We start from the raw sequence: 25,367 nt of genomic DNA, 5'->3' as shown, positions 1-25,367 counted from the left end.
GCTCCCAAGTCCCCATGAACATGCACACCACTGAAGCCATTTTCCTACTATATTATGTTTGCCTTTTGACATGTTATATTCCTACTGGACCATGAACTTTTGGAGGGCAAAGACCATATTTCTTCATCTTGATTTCCAAGCTTCTAATCAGTACTAAGCACTTAGAAGCCACAACCCCTTTCCCCAACCTCTCTGTTCCCACCATTCAGAATCCCCATTCCACATGGCAATGAGCCACCCCCCTTAAATATACGCAGGGCCATCTGTGAGCTCACTCCTGCCTCTTTCTCTGACCTCACTTCTCAGTGTATTCCTCTCCCCTACTCCATGCTCCACTCATGTTTAACTACTTGGAATTCCCTAAATCACAAACCTTCCTCAAGCATATTTTCTCTGCCTTGTTAACGCTTCCCCTTTTCTTTCCTTAGAGAGTTGCTCTGCACTTGTCCCATCTTCTTGAGACACTTTCCTTGATAACTCCACTGTGGGTGAGTTGTGCCTATGTGTGTTCAAAACCCCCGTGTGCGCCTTATCTGTCTTATAAGCTGCACTGTAACCATTTGTTTATTTTCCCCTCTCATTTAGCCTGTCAGGGGCTTGAGGGCAGGAATCATGTCCTATCTCAGCACTTAACACCATGGCTGGTACATAGAAGGTGCTCAAAAAAGCTCGTTGAATGAACAAATGATGATTGAATGAATGAAGGAACTGGACTGTAATCACAGCTTGTTCTATTCAACCCACTTCTAGTCTCTCTTCTTACCTGAATGTGTAAGTCTTGGTGATCCCACAAGGCAGTGTCTTGCCAAGTGGCATCAAGGGAGCTGTGATCCGGAGACCAGCACCTTCCAGGATCACGTCGTGGGCTGATGGGTGTCTGCCTCCCCTGTCCACACGGTAGTCAAAAGACAGGCTTTGCCCATAGCTCACCTGTTGATTCCCCAGAAATTTGGCTGTGAAATAGAATTTGAAGAGATTGAGATCAGCCGTGAAACTGGAGAAGCAAACAACTGAGCCAGTTTGCACTGTTGGCCATTTCTGTTGGAGTCCTATATTACCCACCCACCACCCTGCCCCAAACCACCCTTTGGAAGAGCCAGTTCATGGCACTGGACATGCCATGCTGCTATGGGCTACAAAGGCTGGTTAGTTACAGAAATGCTAAAAGGGCCTCATTACCAGACAATTCCAGCTATTAGATGATTCATGACATGGCCCTGTGACAGACCAGTGTGTTAAGATACCAAGTATACTGGCAATAGTGCCATTCGTTACCTAATGCTTTAGAGTTTACAGAATGTTTTCACAAACATCACCACATTTGATGGCAATAATTCTTGGAGGTAGCATTGTGATTCCCATTTAACAGTTGATAAGACTGAAGTTTGGAAAGGTTATGAGGACAACTCACCCAGGAATCACGTATCAGCTAAAGACATGACTAGGATTAGAATTCTCACCAGAGCTTTTCCATCCAGTTTTTCTATACCACTGACTAATATGTATTTTTTAAATTTACAAGGGCTTACAGCTTTGAGAAATGCCTTGTTTTTGCTTTTCCATCTGCTTCTCAACAGGCCCACAGATTTGGCCACAGTCCCTATATCTTGTCTTGGTGGGACACCTAGACACTTCCCCTTTGATTAAAGTAGGAACCTCATCCAGGGTCTGACTGCCTGGACGCCCAGTTCTGCTCTATTGTGCCACGACTTTGTCAAATTGGGCTGAAACCCCAACAGTCGTCTGGAGATAATGCTGCCCTGAGCACTAAGGGACATGGTTTCCATTCTCCAACTTCATTCTTCTATCCCGACTTCCTAGTCTTATAAGTTGGCTTCTACAGGACAAACGCCATACACACCAGGAGCTACAAAATACACAGGGTCCGATCGTCGTGCAGAGCTAAACACGTCCCGGTGGCGCTGTGACCAATGGAGCTTTGCAGGAGACCCATTTCTTTGGACAGCCTTCCAGCCTTCAACATCTGGAAGACAAAAAAAACCCCACTCTGCATTCAGACAACCCATCTACTGAGATAAACAAGGCGAGGCCTGCTTGCCAAAAAGTCCTAGCAGTGAGTAGCAAGTAGGGTTCAATTAATATTTCCACACTCATGTACAATCCTCAAAACTTCCCAGGCACCTCTCTGCTTGGGTCTCAACCTCATCTGCTCCCACCCACAGCTGCTTTGACTTCTTGTCTTTGAGTCTCTTGTAAGAAGAGAGCACGTTTTCATCTGGCTGTAATTTGGAACATTATTTTATTCAAACAGTGTCTTAGTGAGGTAAGAGGGTCCAGTATGTTCAAAGAGAAATTCAGAGTTGGAATCTCAATCTCCCGTATTTTTATGGTGCTTTGTAGCTTGGGAACTAATGCCACATAAATTAACTCATTTAATGCATGTGAAAGCAGTATTATCAGTGAATGTGAATTCCAGGAAGGCGCTCATTACCCCCCTCAAATCCAATGAATGATTCTTTGTGGTTCTGAAACAGATGGGGATGGGAAACGCAGGGAGACGAAAACCTGGTCTCTTTTTAGTGATTCTTTTCAGTTATTCATACACTGGTAAGAGGAACCTGTTCAGCTATAACTTTTTCAAGATACCAGAGTTGCTTTATTGCCCTGTAAAAATACTGTACAGTCAGGTGGTTATCTGTAAGCAGAGGGCCCTATACAACATTAAAAACAGAAATTCTAGAAAACAATACTTTACCTTGATGGAAGGCAGAGGTGATTTTATGCACACTGTAGTCCGCAGAGCTGTGGCAGCTGGCTGAATGCCCATAGCAAAAACACTGGGTACAGCCCTCAGGGTTTCCTCCATCCAGGTGATAGTAACCTGGTCGACACCTGCAGTGGCATTTCAGAAATCAGGACAATATTATAGGTTATTTCTTATTCCATGTAGACAATGACTGATCTTTTCTACTTCCTCTCCTCCCAGCCCTATTCATTCCCAGAGGTGGTAAATACTGAGTGGTACATGCCATCCCCGCTCCCAGACCACCGGGGGACAATCACAGCCCCCCAGTGACAGAACATGGGGCACATCCACTTTCCCTCCCTCTGGTAGAACAGAATCATGTTTGACTTGGTGGTTTGAAAGCTTAGTGATATTTCCCATTCTTGATGAGTAATTGAGTGGAGGTCACATGGGCAACATGGGATGGGGTGGGCAGGGCTATGCAGAGCTGGGCTCATCGTGGACCAAGGGCTTAATGGGGATAAACGGGTGGGAGGTAGGGGCCAGGAAAGGAAAGCAAAGCTAATGCTCCAGCCCTAGCACCCACTCAGCTGTACTGCGCCCCCTTACTCCCCCTGCCCAGACCAGATCACTAGGTGTTGCCCATCATATCTGCCCCTTGTACCGGGCTCTGGCCCACCAGGGAAAGGGGCAGGTGAGGATATGACAAAGGATGGCTAGAGACTCTCTACAAAAGCAAAGTGTAGGCTGGAGTCCACCTCTCTCCCAGCTCAAGCAGTCCAGTGGCTTCTCTGAGAACCACAGCTGCCACCCAAGTCCCAGATGTTGGGGTGACAGAGAAGAGGGCAGGGGAAGTTGGGGAGGGCTTGTTTTTTCTCTCTGTTTAAGTTTACTACATCCCTCTACATGAAATAATGATAGTCTCAGGCATCATTTATTTAGCACTTAAATGATCTGCCAGGCACCTAATGTGTGCTTTCTCATTTAATTCTCACTGCAACCCTATGAGACAGGAATTGTTATTTCCAACTTCCTTAGATGAAGAGCCCAAGAGAGGTTAAGAAGCTTGTTCAAGATCATTCAGCTGGTAAGTGGCTGAGGCAAGATTCAAATGCAAGTGCATCTGTTTCTAAATCATGTGGTCTGACCCACTGGACCATGAGTCGGGAGTATGTTCACTGTGCAAAATCACAGAAAAGCAAGTTAGCTGTGATGCTTCAGAGAACAGCTGTAAATAAATAAGCATGTGGGTTTTTTTTCTCTATAGAGCAAGGGTTTAAAAAATCATATGGTTTCCATGGAGGAAACCTGTAGATGAAAAGAAATTAAAAAACAAGGAAGGAAAGAAGGGTGGGAGGGAGGGAGTCCAGAAAGGGCGGAGAGGACATGACAAAGGAGGGAGAGGAGGGAGGGAAGTGAAGGGAACCAGGCAAAACTAAATGATAGTGTTTATAGTGATGCACTTGCATAATAAATTATGAAGACGAGTAAGGAAGCCATCAATCGCCCTAGAAGTCAGAATAGTGGTTGCTTCCAGGAAGGAGGGAGGGTGTTGTCACTGGGATGGCTCATTTTTTAGCAAAGGTTTATTTCCTATAATTGGTGGTGTTGACAATATCGGTTTTATGTGGCTTTCTAGTTCTGTGTTATATTTTGAAATGAAAAACGTTTTCAAAAAGTGACTCCTCTTTTAACCCTTAAGCTGCGTTTCCCCACCCCCACCTCAGTAGCAAAGAACCCTTTGAAGCCCTAGCTCGGAAATGTCTGGCATTTCCTCTGCCCAGGTAGAAGTGATTGGGCAGGATGCCAAAGAACTGCTTTCTTCCTTGTAAGAAAATGAGGAGGAAGCCTGACCCCTGGGGCCATGCCACAGCCCTCCGCTCGCCAGGATCTCAGGAGAGGGCTGAGTTTTAAGTCTGAGCAGTTTGTATGAAAGGAATGTCCTACTGAAGCAGCTGAGGGTGGATCTCTCCCCAAGGGGCCACCTGCCCAAGCTTGGCACGGGGCCTGGCGGGCTCTTACATCTCCCCCGGTCATGTGTGTGCATGCAGCCACAATGCCATCCCTGGGCGGTTCCTTTTCTGCACACCATGGTTAAATATGGCCATACACTGCGATATTCCCTCTTACTGGAATTTTCCCAACATGTTTAATTGGGTCAGGCCTTTTCTGGGAGCAAGCTGAGTCATGTGACCTCGTCACTGCACACACCTTGTATCTGAGCACCTGGGCTTTGGAGCCAGCTGGCGAGGTGACTCACTTGGGCCCTGGGCCTCTACTGTGGTGCAAGTGAAGAGAAGGGGCCACAGCAAAAGCATGGAGTCCAATGAGAATTGGAGGCTCAGTTGTATTTTTTTAAAGGTTAGCTTTTGAGGACAGGATGAAGGTCTGTTCAGTGTCCCTTTTCCATAACTGCACTAGAGGATGATCTATGCTATTGCCAAGGGCCTCTCCCTGCTGTGTCTGTAGGGCCACAATTTACACAGACCTATCACAGCGCTCTCCGGTGACAGCCGGCTTGCAGACACAGCGGCCTGTGTCGCAGGGCCCCGAGATGCCAGCTGGGTCGCAGTCACACTTGGGGTCCCTGGGAAAGAAGAAAACAGAAGTTAAGGATGTGTTTCCAAATGCTTTACAACTATACACATAAAGATCAAGTGCTCATCAGCCAATTCACTGACGTGAGCGCCTCTCTCATCTTCAGTGAGGCTCTCTCGGCACCCTTGTCTGTGCCCCTCCTGGCCGACCCTGTATGGGCTCATTTGTCTACGCTGGTGCCACTAAACTGTGGTCTGGGGTGGCAGCTGCTCCATGAACTGTTTGCTACCTACTCCCAAAGAGAGGAGGGGCTTTGTGGTGGAATGTAAACCAAGCTCATCACTAAGCTGTTTAGTTTGGTTGACTGTTTAGCTCAGTTGACATTTAAAAAAAAATTATCATTTGTTTCTCTATTGTTTAATTCGATGGCGTCTGCCTTCATCATGACCAGTTCTGTCTATCTGCTATTGTAGTTCATTCAGTTCTTTCCTTTGGTAACCCTTTTATTGAGATATAATTCACATGCTATGTGATTCACCCACTGAAAGTGTACAATTCAATGGCTTTTAGTAGATTCTCAGAGTTGAACAACCATCACCACAATTTTAGAAGATTTTCATCACTCCAAAAAGAAGCCCTGTGCCCTTTAGCAATCATCCCCCGTTTCCTACCCCAGCCCTAGGCACCACTAGTCAACTTCCTGTCTCTGTGAATGTGCCTTTCTGTACATTTCCTATAAATGGGATCTCATAATATGTGGCCTTTTGTGTCTGGCTTCTTTCATTTAGTATGTTTTCGAGGGTCATCCATGTCATGCCATATCAGGACTTCATTCTTCACGGCTGAATAAAATCCTGTCATGTGGGTATCTCTCATTTTGTTTACCCATTCATCAGCTAATGGACACTTAGGTTGTTTCCACTTTTTAGCTATTATGAATAATTATGAACATTTGTTTACAAGTTTCTGGGCAGCTCTATGTTTCATATCTCTTGAGTGGAATTATTGAGTTTGGCTGACTTATTTTTTGGCGGAGGCAAGACTTTCTTAATAAAGTCCTGCATTATTTAATGTTGGTACAATCTCCTTGTCTCATGCAGAAGTGCTTTGACTGGTCACTAGTGCTCTGGTGCCCGACAGTCAAAGCAAGGGTCTCTGTCACTCAGTTTGGAACACAATTATAGGTAGTTATCTCGTGGGTCCAAAACTGATCTGCTTCTCCTCTGACTGCCCTATAACCCCGTCCAAATCCTGCCCAAACTTGAATTTGACTCCTACCTCTCCCTTACATTCCTCATCCAACCAGGTGCCAAGTCCTGTCAGGCTTCCTGAAGATTTCTTTGCCAATCTTCCCCTTTAATCCCCATGGTCTCCTCCCTGTCTCAGCACCTCCAAACTACTTATCTAGACCCTTTGACGGACATTATACAACATCTACTGGTTGCTAAGTGCTGTGGATGCTGAGACATGGGAAACACCCCTGCTGTCTGAGAGTCTCAGGTGGGGCGGATATGTGAACAGCAATGACAATAAAGCAGGTTGGAGAGACAGACAGACAAGCACATATAGAAAATAAGAGATCTGAAGTAGAACAACAGTCAGAACAGGGAGTGGGGAATGGTCAGGGAAGGCCTCTGTGAGGAGACGGATGCAGGGGGCATGGAGCCCAGGAAGCTCTGTGTGGCTTTGGAGGAAGGGACAGTGCTCTAGGCCAAGGTCGAGGTCACATACGCTTGGCTCCTTTGGAGAAGGGAAGGAAGCCTGGTGTGGCTGGAGTGCAGGGAGCCTGGGGGAGAGTGGTGAGAAGTCGAGGGGGAGCCTATGACTGAGGGTGCAGAGGGTGGGGGCATCTTGCAGGGCCCTACTGGCCTTGAGGAGAAGTCTGGACTTATTCTGAATGGGAAAAGCAGCTAATAGAGGGTTGCAAGCAGAGAAGTGATACAATCTACTTCATATTTTAGAGGGGTTACAAAAAGGAGACTGAGCCCAGGGAAGGGTCTCTGAAAATCATCGAAAAGGGGGCAGGGAGGCTGGAAGAGAACCATCTATGCAAAGGCCCAGAGGGAAAGAGAACTTGAGACTGGTCATTGGGACACACCAAGCACGGCTGGGGAGCTGTTCTCATATGGGCAAGGGGGTAGAAAAGTGGGCGGTGGGGATGCGATTACTCTGCAGGCAGCCTTCTAGCTCATGGCTTCACTGCCAAGCTCCCGTCCTCTAAGCCACCCCAACACCCCGCCTGCTCTGCATCTGTGCGGACTGGTTATGAGATTTATAATGTTTGCTCCACCTTCCTCCAGAAAAGAATGTGAGGAGGGACAGAGCTGCTTCAAACTAAGGATTAAAGTCAGACACAAACGTTCTCTACCCCAAATTCAAACAGGTCCCAGGTAAGAATTTGAAGACTCTTTACCTCCATCTTTGCTCATGTAAAGGGGGGCAACTGTCAGGGTGAAGAGCATGGGTTCCTGAGCCAAGACTCTGGGCCTGACTATTACTTCCACCTTCACCAGGAACATGGGGCAACTTATTTAACCTCTCGTGGAATAAGTTTCTTATCTTTAACATGAGCATAAGGGTGATCCCAACCTCTTAGGGTTATTGTGAGGGTGAACTGAGATAACCCACATGAAGTTCTCAAAGCAGTGTTGGGCACACAGCAGGTGCTCAGGAACTGTAAGTGGGCATGAATGTTAATATAATTGTCAGTGGTGGGCGCGGTGCTTACAGTAGCCTTTGGTCTTGGGTACAGCCGGCGTCAGTGAGTGTGTGGAAGCCTGGCAGACATCGGTCACACTTGTCTCCTGTCACGCCTGGCTTACAGCTGCACCGTCCGGAGTTGTCACATCGAGGGCTAAGAGAACCTGCAACCAACAAGGTAAGGGAAAGGAAAGAAGAGGAAATATGTAATTGATACGCTGTTAGGAAGCAACTGTCAACCTATGGGGGACAATAAATACTAAGGAACAGCCATCACCTGCTGCCTCTGGCAATTCTCACAGCATCTGAGTTTGCATCTGCCCACTGGGGAGATTTTTAACAGCATGGATTTCTTCTCCAGGGAAAGGTATGGGAATTACTCCTGAAAGCACTTTAGTGTATCTACCTGCCTCCTGCAACACTAAGTAGTGTGTAAACCACCGCTTTTTAAAAGAAGTTTGTCAATTCCTCGTGATCTCAAGGAAGAAGACATTTGTGAATGGGCGTCGGCCTCCTGGAACAAGTACACATGAGAAAGTGAGCCACATTCTCATCTCTGGCAAGCAAAAGGCATCTTTTAAGAATTAGTGTTTGAATGGTGTGATTTTTTAAGAGGACAAAAAAGCCTCTTACCCCCCAAATCTCTGCCAACCTGGAGGGGTAGAAATTCTTGTCCTTGGAGCATCACTCCTTGAGAGGAATGAAGGACCCATGCATCTTACCCAGCGTAGTGCACAGAGTACTCCCCCTATGATTCATTTTTTATAGACATGCTCTTCCTTGCGAATGAGTCCACTCAGAGGGAATGCTGATGAAAGACAGGGGTGCTCAGGATAACAAGACGCGCCACTCGGGAACCCACCGCCTCCCCTTCTGCCACCCGAGTTCACCTGGACCCCCCCCCTCCTTCCTGCCTCCATCCTTGCCTCCCTATGCTCCAGTCCCTACACAAAAGCCAGAGTGCTCTTTTAAAAACGGAATTCAGATTCCATTATTCATTTCAGTCCTCTGTGGCGTCCCTCTATAAGCAGAATAACATGCAAACTCTGTACCACGGCCCACAAGACTCAGCCTCTCTCCCCTCATGCCCTACCCCCCTCCACTAAGCTCCAGCTCCCCGGTTCTGCACGCGGTTCCTAGGAGGCGCGAAGCTGCTTCCCTCCTCAGGGCATTTGCACTCGCTGCTCCCTCAGCCTGGAAGGCTGTTGCCCCAGAACTTCCCTAAGTTGGCCCATTCTCAGTACTCAGGTCTTGATAAAATATTACTTTTCTAGAGAACACTTCTCTGATTCCCATGTCTGAAATACCCATCCCACCCCTCCCTACTCCAGTCCTTAGTTAGCCCTGCTTACTTATGATGAGCTCAGCTCATGTTCTCTGCTGAGTCTCTAGCACCCAGCACAGAGAAGGGGCTCAAAAATTCCCTGAATTGATGCACATATGCCAAGAAAGAGACAGGGCTGTTGTGAAAGGACTTAGGAGGAAGCCAAACAATGAGGTGGAAGCTGGCTAGAGATATACCTCACCTACCTAAAAATTTTTCTGCGGCTGGCAGAATTATGAAATAATCCATATATCTGCACTGTGATAATTAGGCTATCCATTCTCTATCCAGCCAACAGAACACTAACCAGTTGCTCCTTTAGAAAAAAAGGAGACACAAAAAAATTTGTTATCCTTCTGGGAACTTTTAATTCACTAGTAGATACAATTCAAATCAAGAAAGGTATTGGTTCTGTGCCCATGTGGATCATGAAATCAATTAGCCACACTCACAGCTAGAGTCTGTGAAAGACTCCATGTCAACCTTGAAATGTTTGGGGGGGGGGGGCTCAGTGATAATAGTCTAAAGAGCATTCTTTTGAGCACCCACGAGACATGGAGTTAGGCACGTTACACGTATTAGCTCATGTTAGCTACTAGTGAATTAAACGCGACAGAAGGATCAGAGATCCATCTGTGGGTAATAGGGAGCTATCAGAGGTTCGGGAACTATCAGACCTGCGGTTTGGAAAGACAACCCCAGAGCAATCTGCAGGATGCCTCGGGGAGAGGAAGACCAGCAGGCTCCCACGAAAGGACTCCTCCGTGACATGACGGCCTGGAATAGAGGAGTCTGCGGGAGGACGGGGGAGGAAACCCTGGGAGAGCCACTGTGGACGGAGAGCCAACGGACTCCGGTGGCTTTTGGGAAACGGGAGAGGGGGGAGGGGGGCAGGCATCACACGGGTGACACCAAGGTCTCGGAGGGCACAAGGAGATGGAGTGTGATGTGTTTACCAAAGAGAAGGGAGAGGAGCAGGATCTGGGGATGAATCATCAAGAGAAGACACTGAGTTTGGTTGGCACACGGTGAACTTGAGTTTCTCGGGGCACGTCGGGGGGCACTGTGTGAGTCCGGACCTCGCCAAAGAGGCTGGAGGTGAAGTTGGCGGCCTGACTGAGGCAGCAGGAGCCCACTCTGGGAGCAGAGGGAGGGCGGGGAAGTGCCTGGCGCAGAAATGGACCCCATCGATCCAGGGAAACGGCGCTCACAGAGGGAAGGAGGCGAGGGGCAGCCAAGGCGAGGGAGGAGAGCCCCCCGGAGCTAAAGGGGAGGTGGGGGGGCAGCGCATTGACCAAGGCGAGAATGGAGACAGGCTGCTGGCTGGGTTTGGCGTTTAGAGACAGCCACGCTCACTGCTCTACAAACAGCAAACAGAGCTAAGAAGGGGGGGAAGTTTTTAATTATACCCTGAGAAGTAACAGTCAACAGAACTATCTCTTTAATATAATTTAGTTGTTTTTAACACAAATGGGCATCGATCTGGGGCTCGGGAACATCTTTTTTCCCATTCAAATTAATGGATATTATGCTTTTGACTTAAGAGAACTCCCTCTACCATTTTTCAGAAATGAATTATTTTTAGAAGATGATGAAGACTGTACTTTGCTTTTGGGTTTGGCCCAAATGGCCCCAAATGGTACTCTATAAAATACCCTTCTGAGGGTTATTAACAGTCATCTCATGAAAATAGGCACTCTGTATTCAAAAGAGCTTGGGAAATGGTACACACTAAATCCTTCGGAGATTTATAACATAATAGTATGTTCAGTAGGCATAAAGCTTAACTTTTTAATGCAACTGTTTCCAAACATTACTTGACATTCTTACAGGCAACACCTATTATTATCTGGAGGAACACAGTGTTCCTTAGGACATTATCTGGAGAACATAGGTCTAGAAGCTCGAGGGGCCATGAAAAGAGCCCAGGCTTTGAAGTCCTACAGATCTCACTTCAAATACCAGCTCTGCCACTGATTTGCTTGTGTCCTTGGGCAAACTGCTCATTCATCACTTCTTTGAAGAGGGGATAACAATCTATACCTCGTAGAGCTATCATAAGACTTTGAGCTGAAATATAAACAGTACCTAATTCAGCATCCCATGCATAGTAGGTGCTCACAAAGATGTAGTTTATACATTAGCTCTAGGCCTCCTTCTAGCCTTGCCAAGTACACAGGCTCTTACTGTGAACATGACTACTTTAGTTGATGTTCCCAAACATCCAAAATGAGAGCACTGGGTTTTCAAAGTGTCTCATTGATATAAAAACACCTGTCCTAATTCCTACATCATGAGCTGCTCTTAGGGGCTGTGAACAACTGGGTTTCAAGAACAGATGAGAAAAGCTTCCCGTTTCAAGTCTGTCCCAATAAGCACTTTCAGGGCTTAGGGACTTACAGTCTACATGCCTTCGAGGTTTCAAGACGGCATTCTAAAAGTATTAATATGTAAAATTTAAATGAAGGGTATACTTCCTCTAGAGAACCCTGCAGGTATAAATATGCACTTTCATTTTAAAATAGCATGACTATTATGGTATAATTCTACTTAATAATAATTAAATAATTATTATTTAAGACATGTTTTAAATGGTAATTCAAATGTTAGAGTCTGAGTAAACCCACTGACAGGGTCACAGATATGAAAAACAAAACAAAACAAAAAGATAAAATTAAGAGAACAGGTCCAGTATCACTGATGTCCACACAGATCTCAAGAATTTAGGTGTCATGGGAGGAATAAATACACATGCGGACACAGTGAATTTCAAAGTTTTCACAAAAGGATATCAGGGCTCATACATGTGGTTACAGGAACTGAAGATAACTCAGCCTTGTTGCTGAGCCCACAAAGTCATCACATAAAAATAAGCCCAGTTGCTGTGCTTATGTGAAATTGATGTGAAGTCCAAATCTGCGACCACCCAAGGGATTATTCCTGCTGTTGGCTCCATTGCCATACATGGGATGATGGCATTATTTGGGAAGACGTAGTCTCCTGCATTTGAAGTTGGATATACAAGGTCCCTTGTGAAGTTATTATTTGAAAGTGAAAAATATCCGTTGTTTGATTAGGAGACTGAGAAATCACACTGGGAATTAATCTTGTGCCACTGGTTTAGTGATCAGTGTAGGTGGAGATGACACATGGGGGGGACAGTCTCTGCCCCCAACATGCCCCTCAGCCCGGGCAGCTTGGGCCCTGGAGACTCAGCCTCTTCATGTCTATAATGCTGGGTGGAGCGTGGTAATACATACATAAAGAAGACAGAGTGTGAGAAAGAGCTCTGGAAAAATATGAAGCGTTTCCTAAGCAGATCTTAGGAAATAATATCCACAATGTTTTTTTCTGGACATCTAATTATCTGCTGTTGGGGATAAAAGGACACCATTCGGATATTTTTCTCTCACAGAGGGGTGGAATAAAAGGATTAGTTCTTGATCAGAGCACCCTGATTACAATGTTAGCTCTTATAATCACTTGCTGGGAGATTTTAAGCCATGCATTAACTCTTCTAGGTCTCAGTTTCCCACACTGTTAAAAAATTTTTGAAAAATTCATTGCCAGTTTCAGGATATTAATAATAAAATGTTAATAAATAGTTTTATTAAGGCTTCTTTCTGAGCTGGCATATCATTTTTTAAAAAGCCAGTGTTCCAGGGGATTAGGACCCTGATCTCTGTCCTAAGAAGAAAAACAATGACATCACTTTACTGAATTGTCTACCATGTGCTTGACAAACAGCATTCTATCCTCACAGGATCCTGTGATGTAAATATTATGATCACCCTTTGACAGATTAGGACACTGGGGCACTGAGAGCTTAAGGAGCAGAGTAACACAGCAGTGGTGGCAGAGTCGAGATTTGAACTCATGCTTTCTGGCTCCAAAACTCACCACTATACTCTGTGATCTTTGATGTCAGCACTCCTGGGGGTGGGACAACAAGCTCTACAACCTTCGACAAGTTTCATCACCTCCCTCTCTAAGTCTCTGCTCCCTCATTTGTAAGATGGAAATAATAATACCACCCTCTTCATAAGGTTATTTGTGGAGATTAAATTAATTACTGGATGAAAGCACCTAGAAAAGTGCCTGGCAGAGTACGTGAGTAATGCATGTTAGCTCTCATACAAGAGGTAAATCACCTCTGGGCTCCACTTTCTACCCCCAGGCTGGTCACCCTGAGTCTGGGATGGCTTTTCTCGAAAGAAAAGAAAGAGCCACGTTCATTGCTGCTGAATGGGCAATGGGCTACAAGTCCTTCTTTACCATCTCTCTTTTCTGGCAGCCGCTCCAGGTCTACTTTGAGACTAATAACCTTGTCCTCAGGCCAAGCTTTCCAGCTGAGCCAATGACATTTCTAGTTTCATTCTCACCCATCCTTTTGCTGAGATGACCCAACCTCAGTGACTCACAATGAAGCTGCATAGCCTAAGGGGATGTGGGCTCTTGGGAGAGGTTAAATGCCCATTAAAATGGAATCAGGGGTTTTTTAGTTTTTCTTCATGAATTCTTTGATTCACAGGGAAATTGCTTAGCATCCAAAAGATCCTGGATGCTGATTCTCTACCACCAAGCTGAGCAAATCTGACTCAAACCACATCATAACAGCAACTCTGGTGACTGGGAAGTGGTTGCTGGCATGTGGGTTACCCAGTTTTCTATAAGGCTCCCCAACACACTCCATCAGCGACTCATGGCTGGACCAAAATCTGCTATTTTCAGGTGCGTTCAGCTGCTGCTATGAATTGGTGCCATGCAGCTACACTGAGCCACTGCCACGCACTCGCCTTACCCTTTAAGTGGATTCATATTTATCATATTATCCTACTGGACAGTTTCTAGCAAAGAGGTGAAACAGACACTGCCAAGATATACACAATAAGGTCACTGAAAAAGAAAAAACTCAACTTATTGAGCAGAACTACCTGTCTCTCCCTCTTTATTTTTACTAGCCTGTCTTTACTGTTTGCCAGAGATGAATTCAGTACATTGTGTGCATCTATGTGCACAAACCTATAGTTCTGCGGATATAGCATCGGCTGATAAGTTTAAAAAAATAAAACAAAAAACAACAAAAAAAGGGCTTTCCTATGACTCATCCACCCTGTTAGGTGCTTCCTATTTGTTAATTCTACTTTTTCTTGTGAACAACCCTGCGAAAGACTATTTGTCTGTCTTTTCTATTAGCACCACTTTACATCCCTAGCACCTAGCATAGCACCAGAAACAGATCTTTCTAACCCCTTCACTTTTGAGCGGCTGGGCAAAGAAATGGTTGCAGATATGAGGAACTGTCACTGGAAGAGGGAGAATTTCCTTCATCCCTGGGTCAAAGACTGTCATTGGCCAGGACAACTAATCGTGTGCCTCTTGGCCCTAGAATTCACACCAATGTGCCTTAAAGACACCAGCTGTTGCCTACAATCCGGACCTCAGAAAAACACGCTTCTTTACAGATCGAAATTGATAAGAAAGACCAGTATCTGGTTAGATTCCTGATTGTTCTAGAAGTTGATCACCTCTCTCTTGGCCTGTCTGCTTCTCCCCTCCTCCCTCCCTCCCCCGTCTCCCTCTTTCATTGCCCTTTGCCCAGCTACCTTTGGAGTTACAATTGCAGGGTAAACAGCGGTCTCTTTCCCTCTGTCGGTAGAATCCTTCCTTGCACCGCTCGCAGTGAATGCCCCCGGTGTTGTCATTGCAGTTGAGGCAGCGGAATCCATGCCCTGTCTGCCTGTGGAGTTCCCGGTCAAAGACGCATTGCTGGGACTTCCCATTGCAGTCACAGACTGGGGGTCAGGAAAAGAGAGACACCGTTAGCAAAAAGCACAGACACAATTCTCCGAGGTGTTGTGTTATTATTAATATAAGTTACTCGCGGGGCCTACAGACTGGTTCCAACTACTCGATGGAGGAAGGGGAAGCAGCGAAAGGGGCGGGGAGAGGACAATGGGAGTTCTCGCTCCGTCTAAAGGATGGGCAGTTACACAGTGCTGGTGGGGTGTTGCCTGGGAGAACATGAGTCCAGGGGTGCCTGACTGTCCAATTCCTCAAAAGTCTTATATTATGTGTTTCTATGTGAAAATTCCTGAACTAAATATTTGCAAGAAATTAATTTTTAAAACCCCATGCAACCCCAGAGAAAATGTCTATGGGCTGGAGACCTGAGGACTGCCAGTGTGCACCGTGACACCACTGTCTAACAGCTGGTGGCATCATCTGTTCCAGACACACATCTGTTCCTCCAATGATGGTCCAGGCTGAGGACCATCTGGACAGGTATTTCCTGCCCCATTCACTGTGCCTTGCGTGCCTTTTCCAAAACCAGGTATCAAAGAGCCACAGTACCATAAAAATAACCTTCCCAAGTGTCTAGGAAAGTTTACCCTGTGGATATTCCAAGGAGACTTATGGAGTGACATCTCCATGTGGGACCCAAACAGCCATTGAGGTAACGTGGAAATACTTAGCATAGTACCTGGCTCACAGCAGACACTCAAAAAATGTTTCAGTCACCATGTAGAAGAGAGAGATGATGGGCCTTGAGGTTAGAAGAATTGGATCAAATACCAGTTCTGCTAGTTTCTTGGGCAAATTACTTGAAGTCTCTGAATTCTGGCTCTTCTCTTATAAATGTGTATGCATTTTCTGCCTCCCTGGATCAGTGAGAGGGTCCCACTGAGAAGACACTATCCAGTCCTTTGCCTATGCTATTTTGTCCCTCACTCACATGGGACAGGCCCTGCCTCAGATGAGGAAGGTGCAGCTCTGAAAGGTTAAGTCACTTGACGCAGTGGGGAGCTGGGATTTAAACCTGCCTGATGGCAAAAGTCACTTTCTATTCGTCAGGCACACTGTGTCTATTGGCCATGCAATCCCAACGAGAGCCTGTTTTTAGAGGTGCCTAGGGCCATGACTTACCCCGAGCACTGATAATAACGGCAGCAAATCTGCCAAGATGTCTTGAGCAGCTGCCCTTTGCAAGCCAAGTGAGGCTCTGAAGACACAAAAGTGACTAAGTAAATCTGATGAGCTTCCTAACTGACTTCCTTTCAACAGCTCCTGGAGCTCCCTTGTGCTCCTCTGGATGCCGTCTAATCCAGGGCAAGTCAACTAACATCTATCCAGAGGCTACTCTATTTCCAGGACTTGAAGTGCACTGGCTCGCAACAACATTTTGACATGACTTTTATTATCCCCATTTCACAGAAGAAGAAACAAATGAGCAGGGGGAGTAGGTTCCTTGCTCAAAATCACACAGCTAAATGGGCCAAGATAAATTTTCTCCCAGATCTGTCCAACCACAAAGCCATTATCTTCCTACTTGACCCCTACTTCTCAAGAATCTGGTTCACTGATGAACGTAGGCCTTCTTTTTACAAATTCAGCCCCTTCTCGAATCCTTCCTAATCTAGCATGATCTCCTGTTCCTCCTTCGTAGTACTGGTTGTTATAAATTATTTTTTATGGAGTTTTAAATCTTCCTCCCTCCCGTAATTTTTACCATGTGTTCTTGTTCTTCCCTGGAAAGCAACACACACACACACACACACACACACACACACACACACACACACCCTCTGCTCTCCCTTACCTATTTATTCATCAGACATTTATTTCAGACATTGTTCTATAAGGCACTACATCAGCTAAGCCTCTGACTATCTGAAGATAGTAGCTATAGCATCTCCCTCCTTTGTCTTCTCTCCTTCAGGTTAAGCTGGAGACTTGGTACCTCCAAGGCCTCCAACCATTTCCCATGACCTGATTTCTAGATTCTTCCTGACTACTCTTCCAGGAACAAACTCTAATTTTCACTATGTTTCTTAAAATGACCAGGGTTTATTATATAGTACTTCAGTGTGGTTTGAACAGCTCAGCTTCCAACAAGACTAGGTAGGTATTACAATTCAATGGATGCAGCCTAACATTTCATTAGATTGACAGCCTGTTAAGTTTGCACTCAATTCAAGCTCTCAGGGCTTTTCACAGATTTGCCAAGGCGAATCTTTCCCAATGAATGTTTGTGTAACTGATTTTTTGGATCTTGAACAGATGTGCCACACAGCTGTCATGTGCTGTGAAATTTCTACCGAGTACATCGTTAGGCACGTACAAGAGCTAAATTCACCAGGCAACGATCCTTGTGTGGCTACTCAGCTGGATCAGACAGCCAATGCCCATTTTGCCCTGCATGCCTTTGGGGAGCAATCTCAAAATAATTACAAACTTTCAGTGCGCCTTTCTTATTCAGAACAAACTTTTTGCTAGTAAGAGTTACCTTCATAAAGACAGCTCATGATATATTTATTTAGAGCAATATTTTTAAAAATAGACAACCTTGTCTATTTTTCTGTCTACCTCCCTCTTTTTCTGTCCAAACTCTGCTCTGAAGGAGCTATGCTCTTCCTTTAAATCTACTTCCTTCTTGGAGGTGCATTACAGTTCCAGCCGAGGAGGTCTTCAGCCAGCATCTCCACTCTGGAACTTGCCCAGCAGGTTACAAACTTACTGTCAATCTACTCTCCTCTCTTTCACATGGGTTTCTGTTAAAGCCCAGGGTTATGCTGGCTGGAGAGAGAGGACCTATGGGCCTCATGTCTGGGCAGTGTATTGGCCTCCTGGGGTTGGCATTATGTGACAATTCCATGAAGACACTCTCTCCAGCTTTGCCTTCAGGGCTCTGAAGTTACCAAACTGCTCCGAGCTCAACACTTAGCTCACTGCACTCACCTCAATATTGAGTCTTCTGGACACTCACACCCAGACAATGCGGAGAGGGAGTTTGCCCTTTTGCATGGAATGACCTTTTTGTCACTGATGCATTTGAAACATGGTCTCTCTCAAATCATCTCCCACATTTAGACTAACTTCCCTAAAACCAATTGTTACTCAATCTTACTACTGAGAAAAAAATCTTTATGTTTCAAATTCCAGGTTATTCCTGCAACTGGGCTTAACAAAATGGGCCTCATAGTTTGTGCCTGGTCTTTCTTACTCTGTGACCAATTTCTGCCCAGCCACTACCATGGGCACACTTGTTGCCAAAGGGCACTGCCAGGCTAGGAATATGGCAACGGGAAGCAGAAGGGATTCTGCCCAAAGGGCTAACGGGAGAAGCTGCCAATCTTGCCCACAGCAACAATGTCTCCTGTAGTCAGCATTTCCACTTACGTTTTCAAAGACGACAGAAATCTGGCTTTGTGTATGAAATGTACTGATTTTTAAATATTGGCAAAAATACTTTTTAGAATTATTTTTGAAATGAAACTGAACAAATATTTTCACTTGGCTCTGCTCTTTAAACAGGCAGAAAGCACTCTCATGCTTTAGAAAAAGGAAGAGGGAAGCCCTGGTACACCGCTCAGTGTCTAGTTAGATACTTACTGCCTTTTAATGAACAAATGAATGAATGTTCTCTGAAACTTCAGGAAATTCCTAGATGTGCTTCTACCATTCAAAGGGCCCACGTGTTCCCACATGTCTGCACACGTCTTAAAAATACAAGTACCGATATTTAGCAGACACTCTCTTCCCTGTTCCTGGAGGGGATGCTTTTCTCCACAGAAGCCCAGTCTAGAAAATAGCCTTTGTGGACAACTTATAATACAGTGATTTATTTAGATTAATAGACCTAAATTCAAGGCTAGAATACATTTCAAACGAGAGGACATTCTCAAAGGTTTTTTTTATTATACTTTCTTTTCTTTATGTTTAGTTTTGTTCAATTTTATGCCTAGAATTTTCTCATTTTCATTTTGTAATCTACTTGCTATTCTTCCAAATTCTGGGCCAGCAGCAAATTTTGTGACTATGTTCTCCAGTTTCCATCAGGGAGTGCTGACGCAAAAATAAGTGATGGGAATATAAAGATAAAGGTCTTGGACATTTCCCTTTTATCAACAGTCCATTCATTCATCCACTCATTCAACAAATTCATTCATCCTGCTACATGTCAGGCCCTGGTTTAGGCACTGGGGATAAAAGGGCATACAAAACCAACAGATGTTCCAGCCCATGTGGAGTCTTCATGTGAGTTGGAGGGAAAGAAAATAAATAAGAAATATAGAAAGAATGCTGAGATAGTGATATTTGTTAAGGAGAGCTACAGAAAGCAGTGAGAGGAAATAAAAATTAGGGGGTGGGTAAGGCGTGTAAGGGGGGAAGGGCTGAAAAGTACCTTGTGCTGGTTTCCTATTTTATTTTTATTTTGATACTGGTCTTTTCGTGATCTTTGTCCATTTATCTACTGGGCACCCTGTTTTCTTAATTATAAATTACCTGCCTGTCATGTTGTTGCAGCTTTTCTTTGGCCTCCTGATAAATCCTTTCCAAAGCACCCCATGGATGGATTTTGTTGTATTTATTCTTACTCCTTCCCCTTCCTTCTTCTGTCCTTAGCTGAGGAGCTGTACCCGTATTTCACACATTTAATAAACATCACCTCACATCCATCAGCGAGGCTGCATGGGGCGCTTGGGCACTAGAGCTTCATAAAGAAGCAAGGTTTCAAAGAAGGGAGTTGCCAAGGTTTTATTTGATCAAATACGATATTCCATGTGTTTACTTAATATAATATATGTCAAACACTTATCACAGTATCCACGTTTCCCTCATGTCACCATGGATCTGGGCCTGGCTTGAAGATGTCACTGTACCAGAAAACACAGGCACAACTCAGACTCAGGCCCTGAGCAGACCCGAGGCCTTGCAGGGTCTGCCTCTCTCACTGACTGTCACAGGCGCCAGGTCCCATCCGTTTCTCTTACTTGTCGGTTCATTTGCACTGTGCTCTTTTCAAACTGGGGCCCCCTCTTCAAGGGTTCGTCCTGCCTCTCTCTGTCCTGTCACTCCAATGCCCCGAAATCCTTGTCTCTGTCAGCCCGGGTGCTTTCCACAGCTAAAGGAATGACAGTCAAGTTCACCCCAAGCCCCCCATAAACACATCGCAAACCGAGTCATTTCACTCCGGTTTTCATGTATTTTTTCCAGGCTTGTAAAGCGTGGGTGGCAATTATGTCTGACTGCGCTCTCTGCTCCCTCTTGGGCACTTAGGTATTTATTATGATAATAACTAGCATAGCGGACCCTGCTGATCCTCAGGGTGCTCCTTAGCGAAGCCCGCCCGGCAGCCAGACACAGGCGGATCCCCCCCAGCACCCCCCGCACCCCCCAGACGCAGATCCAGGGAGCCGGCAACCCTCCGCCCGCGGGGAGCAAGGTGTGCGGGGCCCCGGGGCTGCCTGCCCGCTGCCACCCCGGCTCAGACACGCAGCTCCAACAGGTCGGGGCAGGAAGCACGGGGGCAAAGGCTGCTTCCAAGCTGCATCCTTAGGAGAATGGAAGGAAACCGCAAATGCTTCCTCGGGTTGGACTCGGGGCAGCTCACCCAGGCCTCATTTTAAATTTCCCGTAGGAAACGCTGCCAACAATTACGAGAAATTTTAACAATTTGGCATCCGTGGGATCGTTTGTGTTAGGCAGATCCTCTTTCTATTGTTCTAAACTTAAAAAACACGCTCTGCTAGTCACCCAGGTGATCTGCAATGCAATTTAGGGAATCACCGTGGCTTTAGAGCTCTAACAGTAACAACAAACTTAAAAATTCGAACTTTTCCCCAAACCCTGCGGATTTGGCTCTGCTGACCTCTGCAACTTGAGCTACTCCTGTTCCCTGGGCCCCACCACACACACCCTCACGGGAAGCTGGGATGCACCAGGCTCCTCCTTACCCCAGGCCCTGATGTTTGCTATTTCCTTTGCCTGGGGCACTACCTGCTTCCACTCTCCTTAAACCCACACAGAAACCAGAGTGGTCTTTTTAAGAGCATAAGTCAGATCATGTAGGGTCCCAGCTGATAGCCCTTCAACAGCTTCTCCCTCCTCTGAATGGCCACAGGACTTCCTCTCCTCCTCTCTCCGGTCATTTATCACTCCCCCCCCCCCCACGCCATCACGATTTGTGTCTGTGACATACTTGCGCTCTAACAGTTTCACACATGCGCATCCCCACAGTACCTAACTCAGGGCTTGGGACAGTGATTGTTGGACGGAGGGATGGACACGTGGATGAATATATGTAGGTATGTATATATGGATGGATGGATGGATGGATGGATGGATGGATGGATGGATGGATGGATGGAAGGATGGAAGGGTAGATGGAAAAATGAATAGAAGGAGGAAAGAAGAAAGAAAGGAAGGAAGTCTGACTCTAAAATATACCAAATGAGAACTCGAACATACAGAAATCTCCCAAGAGCCCAGGAACCTAATGTGAAATTTTCTCAACACAATACACAGATCACATATATGGCACTCAGTGTAAAAAATCTAATGTTTCAACCAAAAAAAAAAAAAAATCCACAGTGAAACGGGAACAGAAAGGATTGTAAGAGGATCCTGGTACTTTGAGTTAGAAAGAGTGTCTGAGGCTCTCTTTCAGGTTGCTGCATACACCAAATGAACTATTTCTGTGCCAGAGCTGCCTGCCCATCTGTGGTCTGTGAGCCTGGAGCTGCAAAGACCTTCTTCCTGCCACCTCAAAGGGCAGCAAGCCTAGGACTGCACGGAGGAAGGGCAAGGCCAGGAGGCAGGCTTGAGACCATGAGATCAGTTTGCAGTGATCTGGCAGCCTTGACAGGTAATGTACTTGGCTGGTGTGTGGGACTAGCTCATGAGCTAGGAATCTGAGTGTCATGTTTGAACTTGACAGTGTGTGCTGGCTACTATTACGTAGAGCTTTGCTGCTCGCACTTCCATTTCAGCTGCTTAGTGCACACTAATAGTGATCTAGTTAAACAGAAGTAAGTTTATAAAGTAAGTTACTTATAATCCCCTGTGGGTGAGTCCACGTATAAACTATTTAAAGATGACACTCAATTCTCTTCCTTATTTAGAAGGAAGGTGTATGCCCTGTGTTTCCTTTCTAGCATTATGTGCCCCTCATTCCCTTCCTGGGACACTGAATCTTTTTCTCTCCTTTTTTGAAACTCTTCCCTTAAATATCATGATGCCATTCCGTTGGGTTTCTTCTTGGCTTCTGACCTTGCCCCTGACTCCCACCCAAGTCTTTGCAGGCTCCTCTCCTTATCCCAACTCTAAATGCTGATGTTCCTTAAGGCTCAGTGCTGAACCTCCATGACTCCTCACTCTAGAACTCTCTCACCCAAGCCAAGGCCTTCAATAACCATGACGGGTGTTGACATGTCAAGATCCTTCCCTGGCCCAAACTTCATACTCAACTTTAGACCCCCATGCTCAGCCAACCGCTTTACATTTCCAACTGGCTATCACAAAACATGTTTAAAAGCAAACTCATGGCTGTCATCCCATCAAGTCAGAAAGCTGGAAGCTATCCTTATAGGTCCTCTATCTTTCTCACCTACCCATATTCTATTCAACACCACATTTTATTGATACGACTCACCAAGTAGCTCAAGTCCATCCACCCTATGGCCACTCTAGACCAAACCCCAATTATCCCTTGTCTGCCATAGCTTCCTAACAGAATTCCCTGCAACTTCTCTGGCCTCCCTCCACTCAGTAGTCACAAAACTTTTTCAAAATACAAATTTTACCACCACCTTTCTGCTGAAAACTCTGTGATGCCTTCTCTTTTCTTTTAGGACAAAGACCAGAATTCCTTAGCATGGCCTACAAAGATATCTGTATTCTAATCCTATATACTTTCTCCAGCCTGATTTCCCATAACACTCCCCAGTGAGACATCTTTCTGTCTCCCCCATCATTTCACTTATACTTCATTTTATAACTTTACTTCCTCTGCTACTTTAAATTCTTGCTTTGTAAAGGAAAAGTATCCTTGTGGGGAGAGGTGATTTGGGACTAGCAATCTTAACCAATCTTTTCTGTTTTGTTTGTTCAAAGAAGTTACACTAAAAATTAAACATTATATTATTAAATATCATTCCCTTTTTTGGAGTAAAAAAACTGGCTCATGTAAACTGACAACTCTTTTATGCTCAAATTTAGCAACCGTCACCTCCCTGTAAATAGCTCGATTAAAAATGGAGAATAAAATTAAAGTTGAGAATAGTATTAACTTTTAAAAAATGTGGCAAATGCTTCTTTTCTGAACAAAAGCAATGATTGAAAGTTTCTTCAAATAGTAATCTATTCTAATGTATTTTAACATATTTTTACAAATACTCAAATTGCACATTACTTACAAAGTCTAAGGCAAGATACTCTCCTGACAGCTATCAGTTTGGTATCAAAAGCATTGGAAGTTATCATCCCATTTGCAAAAATCAAAGTCTCCATATTGAGGTGAATACTTTGTAAGTTATATAAATATCTAATCACTATGCTGTATACCTGAAATATAATATTGTATGTCAACTATAATTGAAAAAACAACTTTTAAGTCAATAAATTAAAATTTAAAAAAATCAAAGTCTCTAAATCTGAGATACTCAAGATGACAAGCGAGTATTTTTATCATATTACACTTACATGTGCTGATGAAAATGCTCATAAGCATTTTCTAGTTTTAAAACCTCCTACGTGAGATTTTTCTTTCCATGGCTTTGCTTGGGTGAATACTTTAAAACCACATCTGAACAGCTCTTCATTGAAACTGATCTTGAGTTTTAAGTTTAATGTGTGGTGGTCTGCTTCCAGTTTTATCTTTTTGAGGTTTGTCACAATGTCTTCTAAGTAGAATGAAAAAATGGAACGGACACTTCCCTGGCTAAGAATCTTCTCCCTGAATTCAGTTTTCTCTCCCACATTTCTCACAGCTGCCTTTCCAGCAACGCAGCCAGAGACACCCGTGCCACATCCTGCTTGGTTCTTTTGTTTCCCAGGACACGTGAATGCCCAAGCAGGGTAAGGCCACCACAGGCAGTGCTCTGAGCAGGGGGACAACAGAGGTCAGGGTTGTACTAGCACGGGCCACTTTGGGTGATAAAATATGAGCAGATCTTTCCAACTCTAAATAGTGTAAAGTTATCGAGAGTCAGGGAAACTCATATCACCACATTTTTCTTTGGAAAGACTATGGCTTAAAAGGAGACGCCTATTTTCACTGAGTTTATAGCACATTTTATTACAACCCAGACTTGGAAAAGGCAAGTGTGGACTTAGACAACTCAGCCTAGTGAAGGCGACACCAGGAGACCACACCTGGAGGTGTCTTCCCCTTACTCCCCACCAGGGTCCAGGCAGCCAGTGGGGAGAAGGAAAGACAGTCCCAGTGAACAGAGAGGCTGGGGACACCGATTTTTGTCTGACTAGCAAAGGAGTTGAGGGCAAAGGAGGAGCTTGAGGGCTCAGTCTGAGTGAGCTCAAAGGTAAAGGGAAGAGAAGAATGGGACACAAGGGACACAGAAGAGCCTCCCGTCTCTCACACCTGGCACCTTATAGCTCCACTCCAAGACAGCAGGTGTCAGCTATAGGATGGAGACTCAGTAAGTGTGCATGGCAAGGATTCTACATGCAAGTATTCACCCACCCACATGGAACCCCACATACCTCTAACCACAGAAATAGCCATTTCTAGATTCCCCTGAGTTCATCTATGAAGAAAAGCATTCCAATACAGAAAGCACATTTCATTGTGATTCAAAGAGCATGGTGTCCTTGGAGCATTTTCTACCTGGCCCAGCAAAAGGTGCCGTATGCCCCCTTACAAAGCAGCTGAAGTAAAGAAAATTAGAGAGTCCAGGACAGGTAGAGGTGACACCAAAATGAGAACCAAAAGGACAGAAGTCGTGTATGAGGCATCTGAATAAAGAAAAGTTTAAAAGGAAGTTCTGGTTTGTACTGAATTCTGATTTGTGCGGAAATTTTTGTAGTATAACATTACAGGTAGTATTTCAATCATCTAAATTTGTGTTTTGTTGGCTCCTTAAAAAAATTACCCAATAATTCTCCCTCTTAAACCTTTTATTGCCTTTATGAACAATATACTTGTGTACATGGAGATTAGCCATAATAGTAAAATTAGCCATTTTAGTACATGGAGATTTTTTCCTATCAGCAAAGTCACACACATTTAGGTATGTGCATGCTGACTATACACCATTATAGTTCCCAGTTTTGACCAAAAAACAGTGGTAAGTCATG

General features: G+C 45.0%; 1 protein-coding gene across 1 annotated transcript in view; it reads right to left on the bottom strand.

Annotated features, from left to right (window-relative positions):
• The window catches only part of LAMC2 (laminin subunit gamma 2), a 52,072-nt gene that overhangs the window by 20,034 nt on the left and 6,671 nt on the right, over positions 1-25,367 (bottom strand). The window contains exons 2-7 of the mRNA XM_087827591.1: positions 14,876-15,064; positions 7,974-8,109; positions 5,196-5,294; positions 2,717-2,853; positions 1,862-1,984; positions 764-953 (exon numbers count right to left, since the gene is read on the bottom strand). Of these exons, the coding sequence (XP_087683717.1) occupies positions 764-953; positions 1,862-1,984; positions 2,717-2,853; positions 5,196-5,294; positions 7,974-8,109; positions 14,876-15,064 (874 nt within the window). The remainder of the gene's footprint in view (positions 1-763; positions 954-1,861; positions 1,985-2,716; positions 2,854-5,195; positions 5,295-7,973; positions 8,110-14,875; positions 15,065-25,367) is intronic.

Source organism: Miniopterus natalensis, chromosome 19 (assembly GCF_054644295.1).
Source record: "Miniopterus natalensis isolate mMinNat1 chromosome 19, mMinNat1.hap1, whole genome shotgun sequence".
In the NCBI taxonomy this organism is placed as follows: Eukaryota; Metazoa; Chordata; class Mammalia; order Chiroptera; family Miniopteridae; genus Miniopterus; species Miniopterus natalensis.
The sequence above is the reverse complement of the archived record's forward strand: the minus strand, read 5'-3'. Positions and strand labels throughout refer to the sequence as shown.